General features: G+C 40.6%; 1 protein-coding gene across 2 annotated transcripts in view; it reads left to right on the forward strand.

The window, feature by feature from the left end:
• MIPEP (mitochondrial intermediate peptidase) overlaps nt 1-21,193 on the forward strand; it is a 167,331-nt gene that overhangs the window by 126,504 nt on the left and 19,634 nt on the right. For both annotated transcript variants that reach the window (XM_080798991.1, XM_080798990.1), the window contains exons 17-18: nt 12,612-12,733; nt 15,857-15,930. In XM_080798991.1, the coding sequence (XP_080655117.1) occupies nt 12,612-12,733; nt 15,857-15,930 (196 nt within the window). The remainder of the gene's footprint in view (nt 1-12,611; nt 12,734-15,856; nt 15,931-21,193) is intronic.

A 21,193-nucleotide genomic window follows, 5' to 3' on the forward strand; every position in this document is an offset into this window, starting at 1 on the left:
CAGCTAATAACTTCATAATCATTATCCTCAATTCCAGCTCTGATATTTTACTTATATCCATATTGATTAGATCTGTGACAGAGAATATTGCCTCTCATTCTTTCCTTTGTCGTGAATTCTACCTTCTAGTCATTTTGCCCAGAGAAGAATGAATGAACAAGAGAACAGAATAAAAAATATCAACCAAGGGACGCCTGGGTGGCTCAGCGGGTTAAAGCCTCTGCCTTCAGCTCAGGTCATGATCCCAGGGTTATGGAATCAAGCCCCACATTGGGCTCTCTGCTCAGCGGGGAGCCTGCTTCCTCCTCTCTCTCTGCCTGCTGCTCTGCCTACTTGTAATCTCTGTCAAATAAATAAATGAAATATTTAAAAAATAATCTTTAAAAAAAAATAAATTAAAAAAAAATCAACCAAAACTCAAGTGAAATACACACTAGACAAATTTGAAGACATCAAAAACCAAAATGAAAAGAAAAAGAAAAAAAAGAAAAGGGAAAAAAGAGAGAATATCATCTCCTCAGTGGACAAAACAGGATCCACATGATTCCTAGGTATATTTTGGTCTGTTTGTTAGAAAACATTAAATCCCAAAATTATAAAGAAACAAAACTTATGTATATACAAAAATAAAATTGAAAACAGTGAAAGGAAGCCAAAAAGGAAGAGTGTATCTATAAAATGTAAAAATTAAAGTTTAAAAAAAGACTTAAAAACAAAGAGTTGATAAAGTAAGAAACTAGTTGAAAAGAAAAAAAGTAAAAAAGAAAAGAAAAATTTTAAACTGAAATATTAAACATTCATGAGAGAAAAAAAAAAAAAAACCTTAAATTCTATATACTGTTTTCCCTGATTGCTGGAGTTTTGCAGTTGTGTGTGCTTGGTAAACTTGGTATTCCCTTGATGTTCCAGCTGGTCTTCTGGGGGAGGGGCCTGCTGTGCTGACTTTTAGGTGTCTTTGCCTTGGTGGAGTTGCATTGCCCCTTGCCAGGGGACTGGGCTCAGATTAAGCTGCTTCACTTTCTTCTTTATGGCTTTTGTTCCCTGAAGACTTTCTGTGCCACTGCTTCAGAGGATGAAAATAAAAATGACCAAGCCCCAGCTCCAGCCCTGGAGCTGAGAGTTCACAGCCCTCTCTCTTCAGTAAACCCTCAGGGAAAAGCGATCTTCCACTTTGTTTGTGTTAAACTCTGCCAACTCCTGCAGTGTACACCCACACTGATCCTCCCGGGGGAGGGAGGAGGGTTGCAGCAGGCCTGCCAGTTGTAGGGCGCCTGCCCAGGGAGTGGTCTTCCTGTTGTGCCTCAGTTTGTGGTTTATGGCAAACCAAACTGAGAGCCCACTCCCGTGTTGCTGACCATACCAGATTCCCTGCCACAGTGCTTGGAAATTTTGCTGGCTCTGGCACTCCCATTTTCTGTGACCCAAAGGAATCCAGAGACCACATTGTCCCACCTAGGATTCTGCCCTCTTTGCCACCTGAGCACCATTCACGCAGGGATGTTTTTCACTGGGCCAGATTCCTTAAAGTTCCAATTTTGCAGTCTGGGGCTATATCACTTTCTGGTAGCTGACTTTTGGAGGCTCCCTCTCCCTGCCATTTATCCTCCCATATATCCCCTCCAATACACTTCTCTGCAACTCCTCCCTTGCAAAAAATGGTCACTTTTTTCTATTTGTAGAATCCCAGCAATTCTTTGCTTGCATCTCAGATTGAATTTACAGTTGTTCAGAATGATTGGTAGTTATCTAGCTAAATTCAGAGGACCAGATGAAATGAGGATGCCTACTCTTCTGCCATCTTGCCTCCCTCCCTACAATGCCATACTGTTTTGGTTACTATAGCTTTGTAATATAGTTTGAAATTAGGAAGCCTGTTGTCTCCAGCTTTGTTTGTTCTTCTTTCTCAAAATTGCTTTGGCTATTGGGGGTCTTTTGTGGTTTCATACAAATTTTACGATTTTTTTTTCTAATTGTGTGGAAAAATGCCATTGGAATTTTGATAGGGACTGCATTGAATCTATAGATGGCTTTGGGTTGTATGGTTATTTTAGCAATATTAATTCTTCTAATCCATGAACATGAAATGCCTTCCCATTTGTGTCTTCTTCAGTAGCTTTCAGTGTATAGATCTTTCATTTCAATGGTTAAATTTATTCCCAAATATTTTATTCTTTTTGATGCAATTGTGAATGAGATTGTTTTCTTAATTTCTCTTTCTGAGAGTTCATTGTTGATATACAAATACAACGGATTTTTATACATTGATTTTACATCCTGCAACTTACTGAATTGTTTATTAGCCTAACACAGTTTTTTGTGTGGAATTTTTAGGGTTTTCTTTAATGTACTATCATGTCACTGTAGAGACAGTTTTACTTCTTTTCTGATTTGTATGCCTTTTATTTCATTTTCTTGCATAATTGCTCTGGCTATAACTTCTAGTATTACAGTGATAAAAGTTTTGAGAATGGACATTTTTGTTTACTTCCTTAATTGAGAAGAAAAAGTTTCACTGTTTTCATCATTGAGTATGAAATTAGCTGAGGTTTGGCATGACATGAGGTTTATCATATGTGGCCTTTAATGGGTTGAGGTACATTTTCTCTGTACCCAGTTTGTTGAGAGTTTTTATCATGATTGGATGTGGAATTTTGTCTGATGCTTTTCCTGCATCAATTGAAATGATGGTATGATTTTTATCCATTCTTTTGTTAATGTGATGTATCACAATGATTGATTTGGGGGTGTTGAACAATGCTTACATCTCTGGAATAAATCCCACTTGGTCATGGTGTATGATCCTTTTGATGTACTATTTAATTCAGTTTGCTGTTATTTTATTGAGGACTTTTACATCTGTATTCATCAAGGATATTGGCCTGTAATTTTCTTATAATATCCTTGTCTGGTTTTTGTATCATCACAATGTTGGGCTCCCAAAATGAGTTTGGAAATGTTCCCTCCTCTGCTTTTTGTTTTGCTTTGTTTTCAAAGACTTTGGGAAAGATTGGTATTAGTTTTTATTTATTTATTTTTTTAAAATTTAACATTTCGTGGAATTCACCTGTGAAGGCTTCTGATCTTGGACTTGTGTTTGTTAGGAGGTTTTTAATTCCTGATTCAATCACCTTACTAGTAATTTGTTCAGATTTCCTATTCTCTCTCTCTTTCTTTCTTTTTTTTTTTTTGTAATAGAAATGGTTTTTAATATAATAAAATGGTTTTTATTATATTTACAGTGGAATGACTGAAGATTGGAGAGTTAACACATCTTTTCAAGTCATTTAGCTGGTTCAATTTAGTATTTTGAGCCACATTGCTTCTTACTCTTTGTAAGAAAAATATTCTTTGTTTCTGACATGCCTCTGTTGTCTCTTTTCTAGTTTTTTAAAAATTTTTATTTATTTTTTAAATTTCCTTCCAGTGTTCCAGAATTCACTGTTTATGCACCACACCCAATGCTCCATGCAATACGTGCCCTCCATAATACCCACCACCAGGCTCACCCAACCTCCCACCCCCCACCCCTCCTGTGGACTCTGAAAAACAATATGAGGGTTCCTATTTTTTCTTGATTCAGTCTTGGTAGATTGTATATTTCTAGGAATGCATCCATTTTTTCTAGGTTGTCCAATTTGTTGCTGTATAATTATTTATAGTCTCTATGATCCTTTATATTTCTGTGGTATCAGTTGTAATGTTTTCTTTCATTATTAATATTATCTTATCCTCTCACTTCTGCTCTTGGTATATCTGGATATGGTTCATCAATTTTGTTTTAAAAAAACAAAAACAAAAACAAAAAAACCTGCTGCAGGGGTGCCTGGGTGGCTCATTTGGTTGGGTAGCCAACTCTTGATTTTGTCTTAAGTTAAGATCTCAGGGTCCTGGGATTGAGCCAGTTAAGATCTAGGATCCTGGGATTGAGCCCCACATCAATTCTGTGCTCAGCAGGGAGTCTGCTTAAGAATTCTTATTCTCCTTCCTCTGCTCCTCCCTCTCAATAAATAAATAAATAAATAAATAAATAAATCTTTAAAAACTGTTCATTTTATTGTTATTTTCTGTTGTCTTTTAGTCACTATTTCATCATTTCCACTCCAATATTTGTTATTTCCTTCCTTCTGCTAACTCTGGGCTTAATTGTTTCCTTTTTTTCTAGTTCTTTAAAAGTTAGGTTGATTTTTTAATTTTTATTTTTAAAATTTTTTTTACATTTTTGCTATCTTCTACCTTAAATCTGCTTTTGCAGCATCCCATAGATTTTGATATATTGCACTTTTGTTTTTGTTTGTTTCAAGATATTTTTTGATATTGCCTTTTGGTTTCTTCTTTGACCCATTAGTTGTTCAGAAGTGTGTTGCTGAATTTCCACATATTTGTGCATTTTCAAGCTTTCCTCCTGTTATTAACATCTAGTTTCATGCCACTGTAGTCAGAGAAGATACTTGGTATGATTTCAGTCTTCTTAAATTTGGTAAGACTTTTTTGTGACCTGTGCTGGAGAATGTTCTGTTTGTACTTGAGAAGAGTATGTAGTCTGCTGTTGTTAGATGGAATGATCTGCATATATGTCTGTTAGGACCATTTGATCAAAAGAATGGTTCTAATGTTTCCCTGTTGAGTTTCTGTCTGGATGATCTATCCATTGTTGAAACTCAGGTATTGAGGTTCCCTCCTATTATAGTTTGATTGTCTGTTTTATTCTTCAGCTCTGTTAGCATTTGCTTGACATATTTAGGTGCTCTTATGTTGGGAGTATATATATTTACAGCTGTTCTATCTTCTTGATGAATTGTCTCTGTTACTGTTTTGTCTCAAAGTTATTTTTTCTGTTGTAAGTATAGCCATCCTTGTTCTCTTTTGCTTCCCATTTGCATGGAATATATTTTTACATCCCTGCATGTTGAGCCTTTGTGTGTCCTTAAAGCTGAGGTGAGTCTTTTGCAGCAACCTATAGTTGGGTCTTTAAAAAAAAAAAAAAAAAAATCCAGGGGTGCCTGGGTGGCTCAGTCATTAAGCATCTGCCTTCTGCTCAGGTCATGATCCCAGGGTCCTGGGATCGAGCCCCGGGTTGGGCTCCCTGCTCAGTGGGAGTCCTGCTTCTCTCTCTCCCACTCCCCTGCCTGTGTTCCCTCTCTCGCTGTTTTTCTCTCTGTCAAATAAATAAAAAAATCTTAAAAAAAAAAAAATCCAGCCAGCCACTCAGTGTCTTTTAATTGGAGAATTTAGTCCATTTACATTTAGAGTAATTATTGTTAGGTATGGTTCCCTCAGCTGTTTTGTCAATTGTTTTCTGTTTGTTTTAGTATCCTGCTTCTTTTGGTGGATGTATTAACACCAGAGATTTGCTTGATTCTGTCCTGTTCTTACAGGGGTCCCTCTTGGTCCCCTGGGTGGCCTCCTGATCGCAGAAGCCCTCATGTTCTCTGGCAGTTCTCATTACCTGAGCATGGGTTCCTTTGGAATGGAGAGGAACCTCCTCCTTCTTGTGAAATGGTCCAAACAAGGGGAAAAGCAGTGTTAAGGAGATTCGATTAGGAAGAAAAAAGCCAGCATCTCTTGGTTCCAGTTCCATGCTTTTTATTTCTTCATTTATTATCTCATTTTGTTAGATTAATATCACCTATCCATGTTTCATCTAATAAGCACTTTAACAACATAAACATTTGAATCAGCTACACCTTTGCTCTGCTAATAGATTAGCTCTCACAGGCACAATCCAGTATTTCCAGGGCTTTTGTTTTTTTGAAGTGGTTTTTTTTTTTTCAATATCCATATGTAAAGAAAACTGATAATTGAGATTGACATACTAAAGAGGTGTATTCTTTATTAATATTTTGTGCATCGATAATGATATGACTGATGTTACTATTAGTTGCCTGAAGAGATTTGGTCAGTTTGTTAAGAATGATTTTTCTCTTCTAACATTGGGTCTTCTGAAAATAGGCGATAATTCTACCATTAGCATAGAAAATGTCTCCCAGCTGTCATTGGTTTTTGTGTTATAAACACACAAATATGGCATAAAAGTCTGTTTCAGGGTTAGAAAATTATTTTAATGGCACTTCGGGAAATTATTCAAGCTTGAATGGTTATGTGGAGAAGGATTTATGTAATGTAGATAAATATTTTTATGTAGAACAGTCTTAACATTTTAACTTACTCTTATTATTATACTTAGGTTTAGTATTAACATACACAAGCCAGCTTTCCCCTGGCTGTCAGCTGTAGGCCACTCATAGGTCCCAGAGGCCTCCCCCAAGTCCAGCAGTATTAACATTTTAACTTCTTATAACACTTACTCTTATCACGTTTATAAGGTCTTTCCTTTTTAGCTGTAAAAATAGCTACATGGTGTGTTTTTGATGTGTTTAAGCTGGTATGATAGAAATTAAGGTCTAAGTCATGGGTCTCAAATATAAACACACAAATCATGCATAGGGATATGTTCTGAGGGTCCAGAATTTAAAATCAGGGTGATTATATTTTTCCCATTCATGGAAAGCAGTAGGTCACATAATTTAATTCGATACTTCACGATATGCAGTATGGAGTAGCAAGAGACCATGGACTTTGATTTTAGAAGGACACCTGGCTATGAACTCTGTCTCCACACATGTGACCTGTGTGCTCATCAGTTGGAAAAACAAAATACAATGACTTAAATGAGATACAGTTCACTTCCTTCTGCCTGACAAGGCAAAGGTGTGCAGATGGGACTGGCGGATTGGTTGGCTCCTCAACACGTGGGTTTGATCTGCATCCAAAGTGGTTCCAGCTTTCACTGCTCAAGGCTAGCAGAGGGGGGGGGGGGAAGAGAAGGGGGATGAGGAGCGTTCTTTTGAAGGACAGGGTTGTACACATTACCTCCACTTACCTTGCCTGCGAGAACATAGTGTAGCAACTCGAGGAAGCCTGGGAAGTGTAGTCTCTGTCAGAGCGATGGCAGCCTTGCTCAGATGTGCTTGGGAAAGGGTGTGATTCCCTTCCTAAGAGGAAGAAGGAAATAAGGAGGAGCTGCTTAACAGTCTTGGCCAGGAGCCTTGACCAAATTACTCTTTCTTGATTCTTTTTGTAAAATGTTAAGCTGTTTATAAAAATTTACAAAATATCTATTGACTGTCATCCTCAAAAGATTCTAATGAAGAGACATTTAATAAATATAAATATCCCTTCCATATTTTCTGGGGCTCATTTCTCTTACTACTTCTAGATACAACTCTTAGTTTTTGAAATAAATAATAATATACATTCTCTTGCTGTGTAACAAATTACCACACATTTACTGGCTTAAACCAGTAGCCTTCTCGGTTTTTGTATGTCAGGAGGCAGAGCCCAGCATAGCCCAGCATATTCCATGCTCGGGGAGTCACAGGCTGCAGCCAGGGTGTCAGCCGACTGCAGTCTTGTCTGGGGCCTGACTGCCTTACCCGGATCATTGGCAGAATTCCTGTCTCTGCAGCTGTGGGATCCAGGGTCCCGACTTCTTGCTGTCAGCTATAGAACTGTGTCCGAGAGGTCACTCCCACATCTTAAATCCTTCCTCCCAGATCTGAGAGGATTCACCTGGCTTCCTACCAGGTGGACTTCTCCAACATGGCTGCCGACTTTTTAGGCCACCGAGGAGGGTTTCTAGAGTGAGTCTGCTAACCAGACGAGACATCACGTATAGCACAACTAATCATGAAGGTGACATTCCATTGCTGTTGCCATACTCTCTTAGTGAGAAGCAAGGCACAGGTCCTTCCCACACTCAAGGGGAGTGATTTCACAGAGGCATGAATGAGATCATGGGGCCACCTGGAAGTTTGTCAAGGACAATAGCTGTGTTTCATTTAAAATCACTTTGTATTACAAATGGAGAATTCCTGTTTGCCACTATCATTTCTCAGGTTTTGGTAAAGTGTCGATAGGGACTCTTTTTTTATCAAATTAGAAATACCAGTCCATACTGAATCATGGAAAATATATATGTACACATGCATTGGGGGAGAGAGAATATAAACGTGAGAAGGGAGATGGAAAAATATCTCCTTCTGCTTTCCATTGTGGCTGAACACTGTTGGATGCCACAGATTTGGTATCATAAGAGGTACTCCACAAACCGACAGTATTGTGTGTAGAGAATGTAAAAAGTCAAAATGGTCTATCTATAAAGACTAGCTCAGGAATTTGCTTCTTTGTCTCTTGCTGTCTTTTAGTTGCCCTAATTATGACAGGTACACATTAAACAGTAGGCCTTTCTGAGCTTACATGGTATTGCTGGGCTCATTGTTTGTTTAGATTCTACAGAGCTTGAAAGAGATTGAAGTCACTACCCTAGGAAGTATGATACAGACTGTGTACATAGTTCAGATGTGGAGATCTGGTGTCAAAATTAGCCTCAAAAGTCTTGTATCATCTATCAAATAATATATTAAAAATGCAGTTTTAAAAAAAACAACATTATTAATAATCAGCATAAGATCCAAAATTTGCTTTTAACTCTGTAGTATCCTCTTGTTTGTGATATGGATTTTATTCCTGGCCTCCTTACTGCAGTCAAAGGCTAATTTTTCAGTAACATTGAGCATCATCCTGAAAGAATCCTACAGTGTCTGTCCATCCATCCATCCATCCATCCATCTGTCCAACAGACAGCTGTTGAATTCCCTTTGTAGTCCCCATACCGTGCTAAGTCCAGACATAGGCACAATATTGTGGTCTTTGGTCTTAAGGAAATTTCATTTCATATGACACACACCAAAGAAGCAGTGGGTGTCATTCCTGTTCTCATCCAAGTTATAATGTCACTGATAAGATTGTTTTAAAATAAATTTTAGTTAAGTGCATTTATACACATATAGCTAGAGATGAAGAAATGATGTGCTATTTGAGAGTATAATTAAGAGAAATGATCAGTTCAATCACTGAACCCTTAACATATAGTTAATGAGTGCTTACTCTGCAATGGCTCCTCTTCTAGGTCTCAACCTGAAATAGATGGTAGGTAACCGGCTCCTTTTCTGACTTTCTGTTCCTGGCCCTGTCTCTCATTTGGTTGGAGGAAAATCACATGGTTAGGAAGGGGCTACAGCAAATAGAATCCTCAGAGGGCCTCCCCTTCCCTGAGTTCTAAAGCAAGCGATAGTTTGCACAGGCTTCCTAGAACACTCTTCTCCTGCTCCACATTCTTGTCTGTGGGATCACTGGGGTCGTCTGACCAAGAAGTCTGTGATAGCCATGCCTTGAGATATGTCAGGGTTGGAAGATCTACACTTCCTGTCAGAATACAAGAAAAACTGCAAAGGATTCGTGTCCTTTGTTTTACGACCAGATCAGCACATTACACTTCAAAGGAAGGGTGAACGTGTCTGTCCATCCAATAGTGTCCCTCAGGAAGAAAAAAGCTTCGACTTCAAAGGAAGAGCATGTCGTCATTCCTGAGCTTCAAATGAAATGCTCTCTTTTCCTTTTCCTGACGAACGAGTGAAATTATAACAAAGACTTCCTATTAGGTTGAATCAGAAGGAATTCAGCTATTTGTGGTTACAGAGCAGTGGAACTGTAGGTCTTCGTCCGCCATAAACTCACAAACCACTGATGAAAGTGTCAGGTGGGCGTAATTTATCTAGCGTGTCTTGAGGTAGGAAAGGGTGTAGTACCGAACTCAAACCTGTAATTACAGAACAAGACACAACGAGCGTGCCCTGTGACAGAATATCTGTATCCAGGCAGGCATGTTGCTATAAGGCAGACGTCGTGGCAGCTCAGGAAATTGAGCATTGCACAAACCCTGATGTCTCTTTCTACACTTCTGAAAGGTCTTATTTTTATTACTCTGTTTATGTGAGGACTTAGTTATGAACTGATGACACGAACGAACTTAGAAATTTCGTAGCTCGAATCAAATGCCTCTTTTGAGGTAGGCCTGCTTTCGAGGCAGCACAAAACTGCATTCAGCGGGAATCTAAACAGAATTACACTCTGCTCTGTACTGCAGAGGCTACCGCACTGGTGATGGCAGATCACCAAGAAGGTCTCAAAGACAGGACCCCTTCAACTGTGTGCTTCCTGACTGGAGGCGTCCACCTTGAGAGAGGCTGACAGCATCAGTAGCATAAGAACCACTATCAGTGGAGCATCAGACTAAAACAGCAGGCCATATCCCATGACAAAAGTTATTGTTGTAGCCCAGTGGCTTTATACGAGAAAGATTACCAGTGGTTCATTAAGATGCCGGCATAACACAAAAATTGACATAGATCCCCTTTTCTAATAAGACAGAGTATACAGAACCGTTGTATCTGTTATAAGTGAATTCTGAAAGACCCAACCCTTTGACTAAAAATTTATTTACTCAAAGTTTACCATAATGGAATTTGAGCCTAGATGGTCCTTGACTATTGGCCTTCAATTTAAATAGTGCTTGCATAGGAAAAGGGACGGGAAAGAAAGTCTGTCTCTACTTTCCATGCCCCTCTCCCCCCATGCCCGCTGAGGGTACCTGTTGGCTGGGGAGTGTGCAGACACATTCTCCCATCTGGGGCAAGATCACTGTTGAGCTTCTGGGGCCTCAGCTCTAAATGCTCTTCATGTGTTATTGGTGCTGGCACCTGGGCCTGGGGCCAATGAGGTAGGATCCAGGTGTGGTTACTGTAATAGACCCCAGATAACAGCCTTGTGAGCGCACCCACCCTGCGCTGGTGGTGGTGATGTGGAGTTGCATACTACGTTCCCGGCTTGCGGTTTCCCACAGGTGGGATCTCACTGTCACAGATGGCCCAGCATGATACGGCACAGGAGCAAGGGGCACGTCTCTTTCCTTTCAGAACATGACTCACAAGGCGCTCACTTACTTCCAAGTGTAGCCATTTTGGAAAAACAGGGAAAGTGGATGTGGAGGGTGATTGATCTCTCTTCCCTGCTAGTCTCCTGTTCAAAATCAGTTTCAGTGCTCCAGCATACCTTCCTCCCCCACCCCCTTGCAACTTTCCATTTATTTGTGCTATTCCTTTTTTTTAGTTTTTTTAAATTGAAGTATGGTTGACACAACACACAATGCTGCATTAGCTACCTCTTTTATAACAGCTCCTTTGCCCAATCCAGACAAAATATTTGTCTTAATATGTTAGACGTACTCAGAGAGTGGACTAGCACTGTGATCTCATTATTAGAGTCCCTGGGTAGTAGATATAAGACTTAGATAGACTGCATTCTAAAACTTGCCACACACTGTGATCAAAGAACCATCTTTTTTTAAAAAAATATTTGCTCTTAATCAGGTAGTATTTGCTTATATAGTTAATAGGTTTATGGTTAGGATTATACCTTATATTTTATTTTCCAGGGAATTAAAATATTTGTTAGAGAATTATTATCTTCATTAAAAAAATAGGTTTCTAGCTTACTCTGGTGATCATTTCAAAATATATATTCAAATATTGAATCATTATATATGCCTATAACTATTGTAACATATCAATTATACCTTCATTAAAAAATGAAAAAAATTAAATTATGGGTGAAAGAATAATATATCCATCTGTCATTATGAACAAAACTCAGTTTTTTGTTTACATTCTTTTGAAAAACTTAGGCTTCAATTTTTTTCTCAAAAAATATTAATGTCAACTAAAGCACACATCAGAAGACAGTAGATTATTGCATATTTGTTTTAGAAAAGTAAAAAATATTTAGGTCATAAATATATCTTTTGAGGACCGCTTTCGTAATTCTAGCTTTTGTTGTAGCAATGTTATACCGTGAATACACTGTGGTAAGTTTATGCGTTGGCAGTATAACCTTCTTCCTATCAACCAATCAGAATGTAGATGTTTCAGCTTTTAGGTACCAAGAAAGAACAGTATTTGTAGGACAAGAATTTTCCAGTGGAAGGGTATTCTTCCATGAAAATTCACATGACCTTTCTTACAATAACTACATTATTGTCCTCAAAAAAAAAAGAAAGAAAGAAAGAAAAAGAAAAACAAGAAATGGATGTACTCAGTGCCAGACCCATAACTCCCTCTCCTAGTGTTGATGACCAGGCATTCCAAGCAGGCTACAACAGATGTGAAAGTCCGTCCCTGCTCTATGACCTTCACCCCTCTTGCTGAGTGTGGGCGGTCCTCTCTCTGTGTCACAGAGATGACTCCCAGCAGTGATGAACTTGGAACTAATTAGGTGTGGCAGGCTTGGTTTCTTCAAGGCCTCTCTCTTTGGCTGGCAGATGGCTGCCTTCTTACTGTGCCCTCATATGACCTTTCCTTTGAGCCCAAACCCAGTGTCTCTCCCTTCTTACAAGGATCCGGTCCTACTAGATTAGGGCCCACCCTAACTGCTTCAGTTTAGCCTGACCACCCTTTTCAAGACCCTGTCTCCAGTACAGTCACATTCTGAGGTATGGAGATTGGGGCTCCAACATATGAACTTTGGTGGGGAGCATACCAGTGCATAACAGAGTATAAAATGTGGAAAAATATTAACATCATGAGTGATGGGGCCCTCTATAAAATTTAAATTAAAATCTTTGCGGATTTCCTTATGTGCTTCTGTTGTGTTCTCATACACAATATCTGAAAATACAAAGACTTCATATTTCCTGTGCTGTGTTTCTCTTTTGGCAGGCCTGGCAGCTTCGATTCAGCCATCTTGTGGGCTATGGTGCCAAGTACTACTCTTACCTGATGTCCAGGGCAGTAGCTTCCATGGTTTGGAAGGAGTGTTTTCAACAAGACCCCTTTAACAGGTAATGAGGGGCAGGAATTCTCCTCCAACGCCAGTAACCCCCCCACCCCACTACATCTGAAGCCTGGCTGAAAACCTCAGCCACTTGCCACCTAGCCCACCCCACACCTTCTGGCTGGGCCTCCCTCCCACTTCTGGAGGCACAGCCTGACTCCAAACCTCTGCCTTGTTCTCTAGTGCTGCGCAGCTGCCGCACGCCGGTGATGGTGTGGCGCCCTCCCGCCATGGCCGTGGGGACCCTTTGTGTGAGAGCTCTTTGCTTCTCCAAAGTGGCCCTAGACTGCTCCGCTTCCACACCTCCCCGGTGGGTTTTCTTAGTTGTTCCAGCCTCTCTTATTGTCTATACCTGCTGCTGGGTCCTCCCTGTTCCTTTGGACAGGCTTCCTTATTTTCAGCACAAGCTTCCAAGGATTCACTCATGGGGAACAGCATCTGATTTCCTTTTTATTGCCCAACAAAGGACTTGCTACTGTTGTTCATTTGGGAGCAGCACCATTGGAAACTTCGATTATCAATGCTAGTATCCACTTTGTTCTGGAAGGTTCCCCCACTGCCTGACTTTGGAACACTTTCTTCCCATGTAAGACAGTGGCAGTCAGAAGATGGAGAGCTGCTCCCCTGACCATTCCTCCACAGCTCCCTTCGTGGGGTCCACTGACCACCACTTAGCGTTGGTAGCTGCAGAACCCCTGCCCCACATCGCCGCCCACTGCTTGCCTCCTAGGTACCCTCTCGAGCAGCCCTGCTCACCATTTCCGTCATCACGATGGGCAGTAGTTCAGACAGCACAATCTGCAGCTGCCACAAACATGATTGTGTGGTAACTCTCGGCCCTGTCCAGAGCACATTTCATCTAGTTAGCCGGTGACCGTGTGAGCCTTTAATGGTTCTGTGAGGGAATTGGGTTGGTTGATTTCAGCTAGGGACGTAGGATGCTCTCCCCCTTCCTCACAGTGGAGGCAGCCATGTGCAGTGATGGGCTGGAGAAGGAGGGAGAGTGGGTCTGGGATGGGCAGCCCTGCATCCCCAGGATCTCAGTAAGCTCCACCCCACAGGAAAAGCACAGGATTGCCCCACTGCCCCTTGAGTGGGCCTCCTCGTGATTCTCACAGGCTTCCCTCCAACACCGGGAACCTCAGGGAAATGAGTTCTGGTCTCATGGAGTCCTTAGAAGGAGCTTCCTTTGAAAGCAAACCGCTAATTATGATCTGGTCTAATACTCATTTAAAGCATCTTATCTGCTCACCACACAAATAAACACATCTCCAAATACCTCTCAGGCAGCCATGGGTGATGCTGTATCTTCACTGCTTTTATGTGGTTTAAAATTAATGGCCCCTTGGATTTTTAGAGTGCCCTAAAGTTTCCATAGGGCACATTATGTTACATTGACGGCAGCCTTCAGAGCAGGTACTTCTTGTGAGAGGAAACTGAGGCTCCGAGGGGACAAGCGGTTTGCCCAAGGCTTCCCAGCGAACAGACTGGAATGATTTTATAAGGCAGGTCTGCTAATTCCTAGCCCCTTCTCCCTCCCTGTCTCCTGCCCAGCCCCCAGCTTTTTATGCAGTTGGATGTAGGTTTGGATTTTCTTAGCATTTAATAATCACATTCAGTTCCAAAGCCTTTTGAACTTGAATCTGATGTAATAGAATTTTTAAATGTTTTACAGCTTGGTACCCACATGTTATTTTGTCTTCCGCCCTTTGCACACTGCAGACATTTGGTCTGCTTTTCAGATTTTATTATTTTCAAAGGACCTAAAGCCAAAATTGGCTATAATAAATCAGTTTGGGGGATTATGATTCTTTACTGGAGATTTCTATAAACTAGGCAAAATATTATCTTGTTTAAAGGAGCTGCACTTTACTAGAAAACCACATACTATTAAATACATATATTTCCAAGCATTTATATCTTGTTTATATGTGCATTCTTGCCTAGACATGTAGTTTGCCCTACTTTTATAGATGTGTAAAAGTAAGCTAGTAAAAATATTCACTGGACTAGAAAATTTCTAACCTATGTCAAAAGATCTTTTTTGATCTCACTTCTGAAAAATCAACAGACTGGAAGCCTCACCAGAAAGCCAGGCAGTGCAGACTTGAGGCACATCAAGAACCAGAGGCCTGAGAGCAGGAGTCTGCCTGAGGGGAGGGGGGCTGCAGACTGAGGCCGGCAGGAGATCTGGCCCCCCAGGCTGGGGGTCATATGGGGCCTCTCAGCTGCCCTGTCCCTTCCCTGGGTGGGCCCAGCCTTCTGTCCATGATTCCTAATTCATGACACACTTGGCCTTGGCACCCACACAGTATTTGATCTCAACATATTTTTGACACTGTAATACATCAAAAGTTCTGATTAGAAACCATGTTCCCAACATTGCCCATACATAAAGATGCTCCAGAAATAGTGGGACGAAAACAGCATCATTTATGTAACTTATTTCATCATGGTGTGTAGTCATCTGTCATAAAAGGAATTGCATTTTCCATAAAATACAAAAATAGCACAAATAGCTTGTGTCCAGGTGCTGTTAAGTTGGAGAATTTCTATCTGTAAAAATTCTTCCAAATCTGCCTGCAGGTGTTATAATAGACAGTATTCCCCCATAGAACCCAGCAGACAAAGAGCATCAGAGGTCAGGAGTCAGTTTCCTATTCCGTCAGTTACCCTTAGCTGAGCTCTGCCTCTCCGGGTGTAATTAAGCCTCTCCTGCAAGCTTTGTCTCCTCCACTTTGATTTCACAGTGTTGTTTTTCTGTGGAAATCTCAGTGGAAATAAATCCCAAATCTTACTTTAAAATCTCACCCAAAGGTGATGGACAATGGGATACCTTTTACTTATTATATCATACCAAAACGAAATAATCCTTTCTTCGAAGAGAGATTGCTATGACACAAAAAAGCTGAAAATTCAGTTCTCCTTTTATAGTAAATATTTCACACGTGGTTTTACTTAATCAGAATAATTTAAAAATTGGAATTAGAGTTTTAGAAGTGAGAAAATGGAGGGCTGGATTGTCTCATGGTGGCAGCTCTTCTGAATAAGATGTCAGTGTGGCTTCATTTTGAGAAACTAGGACAAGTGTGAGCTGGGGCTGTAACGGAGTGTCCTCTCACCCCCGCAGGGCGGCAGGGGAGCGCTATCGCAGGGAGATGCTAGCACACGGCGGGGGCAAGGAGCCCATGCTCATGGTGCAAGGTAAAACAAAACAAGGATTGGTAACTTCTCCATCATCCCCCCCCCCTTTTTTTAAAGGTTTTATGGGTTATATGTATGTTTTTAATTATTGAAGTATGGTTGACATACAATGTTGTATTAGTTTCGGGCGTACAGCTTAGTGGTTGGACAGGTCTGTACGTTACGCCGTGTCACCACCATAAGCGTAGCTACCATCTGTCACCAAACACTGTTATTACAATATTACTGACTATATTCCCGATGCGATGCTTTTCAGCTCTGAGACTTATTTATTTGATAGCTGGCAGTGGGTACCCTCCATCTGTTTTGCCCATCCTCTCACTGACCTCCTGTTTTATAGGTTTTATGTTTTAGTATTGATTGGTTCTTTGAGTTATGTTTTTGTATTATCTATGATGAGAGCTGTTCATATTCAAGTCTCTACATTTTTCCCTTTAGAGATGAGGCTTCCGCTGTGTACTTTGTTCTGAGCATCTATTTATTATATCCCAAACAACAATTTAATTTTTAGTTATTACCCTTTCTTCAGATGCATAAAACTTCAGGTTTTAACTTTTAAAATGTTGCTAACACTCTAATAGGAAGTTTGTAAATTTGTCATAAATTACCAGAAAATTTGCCTTTTAGGTTTTAACAGGTCTCAGTGCATTTCTTTAGCCTAAAGAACTCATTTATTTCTTTCTCCAAAAGTTTAGCTAGACCTTTGCTAGAAATCCCAAGGCAGTGGGCTGGACTTTTTACCCAATGAAAAATTAGAACCTAATTAAGTCTTCTCCTTCAGGTACCACAATGCTTGTTTTCCTATGTAATGTGGAGGGTTAACTTTTTCATTTTTAAGTATTTTCACTGAAAATTTAATTGTAAATGGAAGTGACCATCATGATTTTGCACAAAATGTTCTCAGAAATATTTTAAGGAAGATGTGAATATCCCTGGATATTCTCAATATATCAGCAGTAATATCTGCAGCTGACCCCTCTAACTAGCTGACAAAAATTGCTTTTAGGAAATAGATCTGGTGTTGGAGAAGTAGGATAGTAATGGGTCTGACATAAATGTTTCCTTGCCTACATCTGTTGCATCTAATACCTATGGCCCGTTCTCACAGAGCTCCTTCCCTCCAGCCGTTCCTTTACTCAGCATGCCCGCGCTGAGGGCTCCTAGGTGCCCAGCACTGTTGTGGCCCCGTGCTGTGCTGAGGACAGGAATGAAGGACACATGGACAAACATCCCTTTCTTGTGGAACTTATATTTCATCAACTTGGCCAGGAGTGTGTGCTCTTTCAGGCACAGTCTACCCAGCACCATAGTATGTTTAGAAAACAAATCAGCCGGCCCAGGGAGCCCACAGTTTCATGTAGCCTGGCCCAACTGAGAGGACAGAAGTCCCCCACAACAACACTTTGGTCTCCCGGCAGTACGCTGTGCCTCCGAGTTGTCCTCCTAAGATGCAGAAGGCCTGGCGGTGGTGCCTCAGTTTCTACTCGTACCTTAATGGCCCATCTTGAACTCTGCTACAGCCAGGGAAGGGTTTTACATGGTTTACACGCTTGATTAGTTTAATCTCCTAGCACCCTATGAGGTAGGAAGGATCACTATTCCCATTTTCCAGATGCTGCAACAGGTTAGGTCCTTGACTCATGTTACAGGCAGTAGGTAAATCAGTCAGGATTTGAACGTGTGACTTCTGGCCGCAGAGACTGTGCTTTTCAGCAGTCTGTGCTGTTTCATGTGTTTGCAGAACAGGACACTGGGGTAAGAATCTCTTATGGACCCACGTAAAAGGAAAATTCCTCAGCTCATAATAATAAACCACTGAGAGTGCACATCGTGTGTTTCTCAGCTGGTAGTTTCTGGTCCCTCACAGAAAGCCCACTGTGAGTCAAGAAGGGGTACTTCACTTTGCTTCCTCCTGTAGGTTTTCTGTTACGTATACTCTCCCAGTAGCCATGCTTAGCTTTTCCTCTTTGAGACCAGGATCTAAACACTGTCTGCACATAAATATTAGCTTACATATGGCTCCCTCAAAAGAAAAAAAAAATTAAATCCTTTTCTATGTTTGTCCTTTGGCTGGTGTATTTTTCTACTCACTTCCAAGAATGTTGTAACAAACCTCTTTAAAAATTCTGTTCTTTATATGTAAACATCATTGTGTTAAGAAACTTAATATTTTCCACACTGAAATTCGCACACTTGGGAGAGAAAAACAAGACTGTGGTTCAAACCAGAGATGATAAAGCATTCAGATTCCAGTTAACACCAACAATAGAATGGTTCTACTTTTAAACTTTAATATTTTTCTTAATGTTGTTCTGTCAGATTTCATTAATTCACATGATTTGTTACATGTCAGAGATGAATGGGGGACGTGCAGAGAAGTTTATGACTGTTGTCACTTTATAGGGCTGGATTTGTAAGACAAGACCAGCAGGGCTTCTCATTTTCTCGTAGGCAGCCAGCCTGTACCCCCAAATAGGAATGTCTTAGGGGATGGCTCAGAGCCAAACACTGGGGTATCCTGAAGAGTAGTAATTGGTAAAATTACTGAGCGTTGTGATATAAAAACTTAAGCAATTTAGTAGGTGTTATTCTTGTATGAAAATGTAATTTTTTATAGGTGTTTATATATGTTACTTAGGTGCTTACTAGGTAAATGCAAAGAGTTATAGAGTTATATTAAGTAGCAAAAGGTAAAGAAAGAACACCTCCCTTCAAACTATTTGCCTCCCTGACCAAACGACAACTTTATTAATCTCCTATTAAGACTTAACGTTTCAAATGAACTCCAGGCCATTCCTTAGAGTCAGAATACCTCTGCCTTGTACTCATGCTCTTTGAATGATACATATTCAAAGAAATCAAATACACCATGCTTTTGGTCTTTGAATAATAAAGACAACACAGGTGACCTGTGTTTAGAATGAGTTGTCATTAGCTCTGAGTCCTTTGATCTTTTCTGGTCCTGCCAACAGATGAGCCTCCTTGTGGGCAGAACCTGGTCTGAGGGACGTGCCGGAGAACACGGCATTCCTCTTTCTTTTCTCCCACTGTCTGTTCCATGTTCCTCAGTTAAAGTTTCCTGCCACACAGCCCCGTCTGTGTTCTGACTCTGGATCTGCACCAAGGAGGCCCTAGAGGGCAATCCAAGCCACAGTTAAAGTCTGTGTCTTTGCCCTCAACACTCTAACACCATTTGAAAATGCAGTGGTTACATAGTCGTCCAAACAGCATTCCCCTCCTGGGAGAAGAAGACAGGTTGCATGGTACAGCCACCCAGTAGTAGCTCGGCTACTTCCTGAGAAAGTCCCTCACCGTCCCTCGGGGAGAGAAGGTGTGATTGGATGTCACGTTCCTTCTAACGTGCTTGTCCTCAGCTCCTTTCTGGGTCCACATGGGGGGAAAGGGGGCACGTGGGTGGCACCCAAGTGATGGAACAGATGCAGTAGAAGGAGCGTTACAGATGGAAGTTCGGTCCTTATCTGCTTTTAAACACATTCATGGCCCATGTATGGAAAGATACAGGTTACAAGCACAATATTCACTTACCCCCTGCTCAGCAGTTTGGCAATACTTGACCAAAACCAGCTTTCTTCATTGCCAAGAATTCTGGGGTGAGGTTGAACTCTTTGTATTCCATTGCCCTCGTGGAGATTTTCTGTTCTTTGTTTCATATGCCTCCCGCCAGGGTTTTTTAGTTTATATTAAGTATCACATTTCTGAGTCATAAAAGAACTTAAAGTTTTGCTTAAAAGAAACAATGATGTTATGGTATTTTCATTCATTTTGCTATTTTTAAAAGTCTATACTAGGATACTTTTAAGTGTGCCGTGGTGGACATGATCCAAAGTCCGGCTTCTATTACAATTTTCAGAAAATGTATGGTTTTCTAGAAGACAAACATGCAGTAAGGTTTGTGAGTAGCAAGGGAGTAATATTTGCACCCACTGGGAAGCAGAGTTGTTTCTTACAACACCAAATACAAGAGTGGAATGATGTGACTATTGGCGAAAGAGGTTAGATGATTTCAGCAGTTTGTGAATGACAGATGACTTACTCACACAGGTCTTTCTTTGTAAACTATCTTCTTGTGTTGTAGGTCCTCTCAGAGTTTGGGTAAATGGCCCTTGTTGGGTTTTTAGGTTCAGATTTATCTTTTAGATAATCAGAACAAAACTAACATTTTGAGAAACTACTCCATGCCAGGGGCCTTCTGCTATGCTACCTAATTTAGTCCCCCGTACCTAGGCCATATGGTCCCCATTTTCATGGGTAATGAAACTTAGTCAGTGTTCATTCTCTTTCTTTGCTGCCTCTCCTCCTGACTCCCATGTCTTCCTCAGCTGATCTCTCAGTTCTATCTTGAGATCGAGCTGGTCTTTAGAACGTGGGAGATGTCAGAGACATGAGCCTTCAGGCCTTCGTGAGCCCCCAAAGCCTGCGGTTTGTTGTTTTTAATGTCACTTCCTAACTAGTGACATCAGAGAGGCCTGCCTGACATCCACTGATCAGCAATAAAACTTTCCTTAATCTGTTTTTGTAGGAGCTCCTTTAGACTTTTGTGGTAAAGCTATCAACTTAGTTTATAATCATTTTTAGTCATGGTGGTTCCAAGAGAAAGATTCTCACCACAGCCAAACAAGCTTGATGCCCAGTGAAGTTTCATGTTTCTGCCTCTGGTTATAGCATTCCTTGTGCTCTACCCTTCAACCTTTGCACAAAGAATTTTATGGGGGAAAGGAAAGGTTAAAGTCCATGACTTTCACATTCCAGGAGGTTGTTTCCAACTCTAAATAACTTCATTTCTGTGTTTGTTTCCAGAAAAGACACTCTCAGCTTCATTTTTATGTCTCTGAGGCCAAAAGCAGTATGCAAGTAGAAATACAAAGTATCAACTTGACTGAGTTTTTAAAAAGCCCAAACATCAGATAAGACTAAAAGAAATAGTATAGATGAGTTCATTCTCAGTGGAACTCCCTTCAGTTTGTTTTTCTGTGTTGCCGAACTGACTCACGAAACCAAAGTCTAGAAGCCCACAGGGCCTTACCTTAAGCTGATTAAAATCATAATACCTTACATTTCTGTAGAGCTTTATGGTTTTCAAAACACGTTCATTTTTGCTATAATTATCCTGTATCATCTGGTCTAACTTATTACATGTTATTTTTCTCCAAGAAATAAACCAGAGGATCATGGTTTATATTCCAAGAGATCATCCCTGTTGAACCTCAGGGAGATTAATATCAACAGTGATAACTACCTTTTT

The sequence above is a fragment of the Martes martes genome (genome assembly GCF_963455335.1).
Source record: "Martes martes genome assembly, chromosome: 3".
NCBI classification, from domain to species: Eukaryota; Metazoa; Chordata; class Mammalia; order Carnivora; family Mustelidae; genus Martes; species Martes martes.